The sequence below is a fragment of the Fukomys damarensis genome, unplaced genomic scaffold (assembly GCF_012274545.1).
Source record: "Fukomys damarensis isolate Sample0158 unplaced genomic scaffold, DMR_v1.0_HiC HiC_scaffold_32, whole genome shotgun sequence".
Taxonomy (NCBI): domain Eukaryota; kingdom Metazoa; phylum Chordata; class Mammalia; order Rodentia; family Bathyergidae; genus Fukomys; species Fukomys damarensis.
Genome location: NW_022900944.1, coordinates 15,571,293 through 15,579,516, shown reverse-complemented (window position 1 = coordinate 15,579,516; position 8,224 = coordinate 15,571,293). Strand labels below are relative to the sequence as shown.

General features: G+C 48.4%; 1 protein-coding gene across 1 annotated transcript in view; it reads right to left on the bottom strand.

Moving 5' to 3' along the window:
* Brd7 (bromodomain containing 7) overlaps positions 1-8,224 on the bottom strand; it is a 59,853-nt gene that overhangs the window by 39,878 nt on the left and 11,751 nt on the right. Inside the window, exons 4-5 of the mRNA XM_010629909.3 lie at positions 6,428-6,594; positions 5,490-5,762 (exon numbers count right to left, since the gene is read on the bottom strand). Coding sequence (XP_010628211.1) covers positions 5,490-5,762; positions 6,428-6,594 — 440 coding nt within the window. The remainder of the gene's footprint in view (positions 1-5,489; positions 5,763-6,427; positions 6,595-8,224) is intronic.

Here is an 8,224-nt window from a genome sequence, read left to right as displayed (position 1 = left end):
CGGCACCGGGGCGTGCCTATCTCTCTGAATCTCCCTTCTTTTTCTATCCTTTCCTTCCTTCCCCCTCTTCTGTTTTTCCCTTTGCTTGCTTCTTTTTTCTTCTTCCTTCTGTCCACTTTGTCTTTTTATTCCCTTTTTGCTCTTCTATATACCCTCTCTTTTCCATCTTTCTTCCCTTTTCTATCCCTCCTCCTTTCCTGATTTCTTCCTTCTTTCTACTTCCCCTTCTCTTTCTTCTCCTTAGCAATATTAGTTGAGTCCCTAACTGGATGCCAGACCTAGCAAACCTAGCCTAAAGGAATCTAAATTAAAATACAAGCTGGGTTTGGTGATGCACACCTGTAATTCCAGCACTCTGGGAGGCTGAGGCAGGAGGGCAGAAAGTTCAAACTCAGCCTGGACAATTTAGAGACTTATTGAGAACCTGTCTCAAAAACAAACAAACAAACAAACAAACAAACCAGGGCTGTGTATATAGTTCGGTGCAAAGGCCCTGGGTTCACTCTCACCCCCAGTAGGGCAAAACCAACAAACAAATACTTTATAGAATGATAAGACCACCAAGATCTTTTTTTCTGTGGTACCAGGGATCTGACTCAAGACCTTGCACTTGCGAGGCAGGAGGCAGAACCACTGAGCTAAGTCCCCGGCCCCACAAGATCTTAATTAAAAGTAATAAGAACAGCGTGTGTGGCGCAGTGTTGTTTAGTAAGATCTGTTTGTAAAAATAAGAGTTGACATTTGTGTGACAAGGATGGAATGGACACAAGAGGACTGGGTAACTGTGGTTATCTCCGGTGATGAGAGCTGGAGAAGAGAATTATTTTAGTTTTGTGCTTCTCTCTGTTGTTTGGAAAAAATTTTAATGTGCATGAACTTTTCAAAAGGAAAAGAAAGATAAAATTTAGAAATTAAATTTACTAGAATTAAATTAAATAAAGCCAGAAAAAGGGATAAAAATGTGGCTCTTGGATTTACACCAAGCAAGAGCCCAACCTAACTCTGTCACTGTGTAGATTGATGTCCAGTGTTAAATTCTTCTCATTCATTCTTATTTTTAAACTTGGAATCCATGTGGAGCGATGAGTTATTCACATTTTTGTTCATTGGCATTTACCCACAAATACTATATTAAGATGTGCTTACTAGAGCACATCCGGGAATGTTGTTTATAGGGAAACAAAATGATGTCAATATTTTTCAATATGACAACCTTGTAAAATAGAGAAGGCAGTAATATTATTATTCCCTTTTCATGCAAGGGGAAATGGGTGTCCAGAGAAGTGAGGTAGGTCACCAGTTGGTGCTGAGTAGGATTCAAATCCAGGTTTTCTGGATTGCAATCAGAAGTCCTTCCCACACATGAACATGGTAAAGTCTCTTTTGAATATCTTTACTTTTAGTCCTGTAGTGCCCAGTGTATTTTCAGATAAGCTCATAATTACAACCTTCCCTTACAAAAAGATCTAATCTAGTCATTTATACTTTAATAAGCACAGGAAGATTTATAGCTGTTTTTCATTAAGTTTATTCATACTTTTTAGGTATGCAGTACAATTACATTCATCACTGGGATCTTGTACCTTTACATGATGTATCTTGGTTCTTATTTTTCCCTTCACTCCCTCCACCCTTCAAGATTTATAGCTTTATATTGAACTCCAGTAATAAAATAGTAGGTTTACAATTTAGGACCTTATTGTTGGAAAATGATAGTAACTCAATTTGGATTATTTTCATTAATAAGAAGAGAGTTGTTTACGTGTTTATATAGGGCAGGAATAAAGCTTGTGTGAGGGAAGATAAGAACAAAGAATTTGATGCTGTCCTCCATTCCCTCAACCTCCCATCTTTGTGCATATATAGTTTGAATCTTCAGTATCTCTCTGGGCCTCATGTGCCCAGCTGATGGCCTATTGGGAGGTGATAGAAACGTTAGAAGGTTGGGCCTAGTGGAAGGAAGTTAGGTCTTTGGGATGTGACCTTGAGGGGTATTGGGACTCAGGCCTCTTCCCCTCTCCATAACTTCCTGGCTGCCATGAGGTGAGCAGCTCTGCTCCACTATGCACTCCCATTAGGGTGTTGCCTTGCTACAGACCCAGAGTGACAGGACTAAGTGACCATGGATTTAAAACTCTAAAACTATTAGCCCAATCAAATCTTTCTTCCTTATAAATTTATTGTCTCAGATATTTTAAAATAATAACACAAAGCAGACCAACTCCTCCCTCAACATGTGACTGGAAAAATAGCTACTAGCTGCCTCCAGGATTTTTATACTGTCCTGACCATTTGGGGAAAAATTCTGTTCCCTGTCAGCTTTACCTAGAAAAAAACTCAGAGAAGGGTCCTGCTTGGTTCACTTGGAACATATGTTTTATGGGGAGGGGGTGTCATCTTGGGTACCAAGTCCAGCTCTGTGGCTGGGAGGAATAGGAGCTATGAATGGCAGCTCCACCCCCACCCCAGAACTATGTGGTTAGCCAGGGAAGAAGAGCTGCCTCTAGGGAGAGCAGTTGTTTTTTCACAAAAGCTAAGTTAGTGTCTGTTACTTCCTTGTGACAAGCTTCCTTGGCATCCAAAAGGTGGAGGTCAGGGCAAGAGTGGCTCTGTGGCTCTGAAATCAAGTCATAAGCTCATCTTTATCAGCTTCTGGCTGAACCTCCTTTTGCTCTGAGAACTGCTATGCCCACTCCCTCTATGGCCAGGCCTGTACCATGGCATGATGACTCACTGCAGGCTGGACTCATGTATTTGTGTGCTGCCTAAGGACAGGATCAGGTCCACAGTACCCAGCGCAGTGACCTTTACCCTTCAGATGTCCCTCGGAGCTACGTGTCTCCCCTTCCCACAGTGGCCCTGTGATGGAGGAAGGCGATGTACCTCATTTGCACTATGGAGTTAGTAATTTCCTGCCTTGAGAGCGAGCCTACATAGGTCACAGGAGTGAAAAGAGCAAGAAGCAGAAAACATCTCTCAGAAAAAGTGCCTGGAAGGTAGGAAACCCAATTCATGCCCTTTGGAATTCCTAGCACTAGTCCTGTGCCTGGCATAGAAGGTACCTGAAAATGCTAGTTGAAATTGCCACACGATGTCAGGCAGACTCTGAAATGACCTCAGAGTCCTGCTTTCTGTCATTCATGCCCCGCCCGCTCCATGTAACAACAGGATGCAGCAGAGGTGATTCTGTTAATAAAATCGTGGCTTTGATTAGGTTACATAAGACCACAACTTGAGTCTTACAGGCCAACTCTCTCCATTGCTTTCTTATTTTCACCTTTTGATGAAAGAAGTTGCCATGTTGGAAAGACCATGTGGCATAGACCTAGCCCTGAGGCTTCCAGCCCTGTTATGAGCCCTGGGGGAGCTACATCCCACTGCCACCATCTTGCAAAGCAAGTCCTTCCTCAGTTGGGTATGCAGATGAGACCACAGCCCAGGCCAACATCCTCATCATAGCCTCATGAGAGAGGCTAGCAGCGGAAGACCCAACTCAGCAGTGTGCAAACTCCTGACTCACAGAAACTGGGAGGCAATGAATGTGCATTTACTGAAGCCATTAAGGTTTGGGGTAACTTGTTACATAACAGAGACAGCTTAAACAAACATCACCCCAAACTGGCAAACTGCACTGGCTGTGGATCTCAGTAGGGACTAAAGTGACATCATACTAGCCATGCTTGCAAAAGGGCTCTGCCAAAGCGTTGCACACATTATGCTCTCCACCCCGCTTCCATCCTGGTGGGAAGTGCACTGTGATCCCTATCCCACAGGTGGGGAAACAGAGGCCTGGAGAAATCAGGTGCAAAGTCAGACAGCTCATCTCCCTGTGTCTGCCCACGTCCAAATCCCACCTTCTAACCCCTGTGCCACACTACTCTTTGGAAACAGAGCCAAATCAACATCCTTCCTGTATATTTGAAGTACAGTTAAATTAAAACAAAGTCCAGAAGAGAATGCATACAGTCATACATACATGTTCATGCATTGAAAAATATCTGATGATTCTTTGGAGAGTGGAAATCATTTTTGGTTGCAGTTTATAGATCTTTGTGTGTGTGTTCCATAGAGAGTAGAGAAGAGATGACTGCCCCACATGATGGAATCATTCTCCAGTAGTAGAACTTCAGGTTTGAGATACATGGGCAGGGGGTTGATTCTGAGCCGAGATTGAAGAGCAGGCTTCTCAGCAGCAGTAAGTTGCCTGCAGCAGAAGCCAGAGCCTCCTGTGGTCCTACAAACTTACTGGCTGAAGAGGAGGAGGATGGTCCTGGGGAGAGGACAAGGCCAACTCTGCACTTGGGTTAGTCCTCCCTGCACTAGCCCCTGTCTGCAGGCCTCTGTCTTCTCTCGCAGCCTGTTGCCTGTGCTGCTTGGGTCCTCTCCACGGCACTTAGAGCTGCCGCCATAATGTCGCCTCTGGGTGTGTGTTTCTCATGCTTCTCCCTGTGGACTCTCAGCATCTTGAGGACAGAGCCTGGCTCAGTTTCCCTCATGGGTGCAATCCCAGCACCTAGCACAGAGCACAGGTTCTCCAAAAACATGTGGGATGAATTCTTGTCAGAGTACTGTGATGAAGGTGCCTTCCTTTTGGTCCTTCTAGGGGCCTTTGTGGCAGGAACAGGAGGTGACTGTGTTGGTGGCCTCCAGGCAGCCTATGAAGAGAAGCACCATGGTAGGCTGGCCACGGGGTGGGGGTAGGAAATCTTTGCCCAGCTCTCTGTCAGTGGTCACTATGCATCTGGCCTTTCTGGAGTCATTGCTCAGGGCCGGGCAGGGCAGGCTCAGGCCCTCAGACCCACTTTCCCACATGTACTGGTGCTCCTGCTGGGGACATCTGGACAATGCACAGGTCCTGGCCACCTGGCCCTCGGGGAGAGGTGGCTTTCTGTGGCTCTGAGTGACCTATATAGATATCCCTCTACGGCCAACAGATCAAAGAGGCCCGCTGTGCACCAGACCCCCATGCAGACATCAGGGGCTTCTGAGCTCCTCACCCTGCCCACCCTGCTCCTTTTAGCCCCTTCCTAGGCACCAGTGAGGAATTCTAAGAGTTCCTGGCTTCTTTACTTTTCTCTTTTTTGTGTGGTACTGGGGATTGAACCCAGAGCTACATGCAGGCTAGGCAAGTGCTCTTTCACGGAATCACATTCTTAGCCCTTTTAACATTTTTGTTCTGTTTTGAGACAGGGTCTGGCTAAGTTGCCTGGGCTGCGCTTGAATTTGCAATCCACCTGCCTCAGCCTCCCAAGTAGCCGGAATTATAGGCACGTTCCACCACATGTGCCTTTTCTTTGCTTGGTTTACTCTGAATCTCAGTGTTTTCCTCTGAGCAAACAGTAGAACAGCCCCGAGTAGTGTGCTTCGCCGGAGGGAGAGCAACCGTGCTTGGAGGAGAGGGGCCTGGCTCAGCTGAGGCCAAGTGCAAAGGAGTGGGAAAGTTGGGACAGGGAAGTTCTGTCCTGTGTACAGAGGCAGGCGCTGCCCACTGTCCTAGCAGAGGGGAAGGAGATGACACTTCCCAAGCCCGGGCCTGCACAGCGGCAGCAGGTGCCCTGGCTTGGCAGCCCCGGCGGGACTGGCCTCCCTGGTGCCAGCTGTCATGCCTGCTGGGTGAGGTCCCGAGGGGCAGGGGCCAAGACTGGCTCAGTGGCAGCTCTTTGGGGATGCAGTGGCCTGAGGTGATTTGCTGTGACAGGTCGTTGACAGCGCAGCTTCCCCGGTTGCTCAGGGTCACTGGCCAGCAGTCCCGGCACCTGCATCTGAGGGAGCAAAGGAGAGGCCGAAGCCGGCAGCCGTCCATGTGGGGAACCAGTGCTGCCTCAGCTGCACAGTGTTGGAGCTGCTTGCAGAGGGCAGTGAGTCCTGGTCGTGGTGCTCATTGCTGCCAACTCAGGAAATTCCTGGGACTCAGATCCTGGCCAGCACAGGGGTAAACCCCACACCCTTGATTAAATAAGAAAGGCGACACTCCACTCCGATCTCCCTTCCTCCCTCACTCCCTCTTCCCATTCTACCTGCTTTCATCCAAGATTTGTTGTTGTGTTGGGGACTGGGTTCTGGGAAGATGGGACAAATAGGCACAGTCCTGCCCTCGCAGAATTCATAGACTGGTGAGGGAGAAACACATTAAACAGGGAATGGCACTAGTAATTACTGAATTGAAACTGCTGATTGTTTCAAAGAAAAACAACGGGTGCTGTTAGGATCAGGCTCTGACCCAGCCTAGGGGCTCAGCTGAGGTTTCCTGGGGAAAGCCACCCTTGACCCTGCGAGGAGCCTTAGATTGGTGCCATAGAAGTGGGCCCCCAGTAGAGATGGAGATTAGTGAGGGCAATGATCAGGAAGAAACTGCAGGGGAGTGAGAGGGCAGGCAGCCCAGTCCTGTGTTGGTGGCATGGTGAAAGGAGACGTGGCCGGGTCCCACCTTGTGGAGAAGGACTGGCTATTCCTAGCGCCCACCAGCCAATGAGTTTTGGCCTGGGCTTCTCTGCTGCAGAAGCGACACAGCTTGTCCCAGGGCAATTCTCCAAAGAAGGTGGTGGCTGCTGGCTCTTCCTTGCGCTCCTGGTGATGCCCTCTGGGCGTGCCTCTCTGTGGAGGTGAGCTGTGAGGGGCATCAGTGTAGCTACCACACGGGCAGAGAGCACACGTGCAGAGCTGGGTAAATTGGGATCAGAGAGAAGCTCAGGCTTGGGGATAGTGTGTGTGTGTGTGTGTGTGTGTGTGTGTGTGTGTGTGCTTGAGTGTGAGGCTGGGCAGGGCACTGTGAAGGCAGCATTTGCAATTTAGGAAGAGGACTGTGGTTTCTGATTGGAGGAAAGGCTGGAGTGGGATCATAGACTGGGGACATGAGTGGTTTCCAGAGGAGCAAGGGGTGGCTTGGAGCAGCATGGGGTGCACCTGGTGTGATGGGGGTCACCTGAAAGCTATATAGGAGGAAGGATTTGGGGAGGTTGCTGATGATCAAGAGGAGATGCCAAGGAGGGAGCCAAATGCATGGGTCTGGGGCTCAGAGAGAGATGGAGTCTGAAAATACTCTTTGGTACAGTGATGTCTTTGGGGCTTTAGGGGCAGTTGAGACCACCAAGGAGAATGGAGCCGGGTGAGTGAGAGATGAAGCCCAGGGGGATTTCCAGGGCAAACAGGTCAGCGGAGGACAAGATGGTGGCAGAAGAGATGGAGGAGGAACAGCAGTGGAAGGAAAGGATGGGGAGAGCAGGGCAGAGCTGCATGGAGGCTACAACCCCTCTGAGGATCCGTTCAGGGGTGGGGAAGCTGGATTAAGCCACCAGGATCTTGTGTGCATGAGCACCAAGCAAGGGAGGCTGGGCGAGCAGAGGGTGTGTCGAGAAGGGACAGCAGAGGATGGGTGGCTGAGGCCTTGAATGCTGGGCAGTGTACTGTGGACTTCAATCTGTAAAGCAGAAAAAACAGAAGACATGATCTCCTGGAAATGGCTGGGTCTTTCTAGGAGCCCTGGGCAGTCTGTGGCTCAGAAATGGTCCTACAGGCACAAGCTCACCTCCCACTGTAGCTCCTTGGAGCTCTGTTTTGCGGAGGAAGCCCAAGATCAAACTCCCTTTGTAGCAAGTGGCTGTGTACTTGACAAACTCTTATCAGACCGTGGCTCTGGTTCGTATTGTGCTGTGCAGATCTATAATGTCATAGTTTTGGCTCTGCCGAAACCAGCTGGGAAGCCTGTGCATGTCACAGGGTCTCTGGGCCTCAACCTCTCAATCTCTGCTGGGCTGTGGAAGGAGGACTGGCTGATTGCTTTCTAACACCACTGCTTGTGGGGAGGAACTTCTGATCTATCACCGTCTGAGAAAAAGTTCTACCTTAAAAATGTGTGTGTTTTAATTTTTCTTGTGTCAGTTATTTTTGAACTTATTTGTTGCCTAGGCTATACGTGTTTAGTATAAGTAAATTTGAAAATGCTGATAGGCACAGGGAATTTTAAATGGCTCATGATCTCACCACCTTCTGGTATATTTGCCGTATGTGCAGTGTTTCCTAATGTATTTCCTAAATTAGACTTTGGTAGTGATTCTCATCTCCAAACTTCAGAAGTATGTTCAAAATATGCCTCTATGGTATATTCTAGAAGTTGGCTACTCAAAGAGGGATCCATGGCCCAGCTGCATCTGTAGCATCTGCTGGAAATGCAGACTCTCAGGCCACCCCAGAACCTACATTTTCCATGAGATCCCTGAGTGATTCA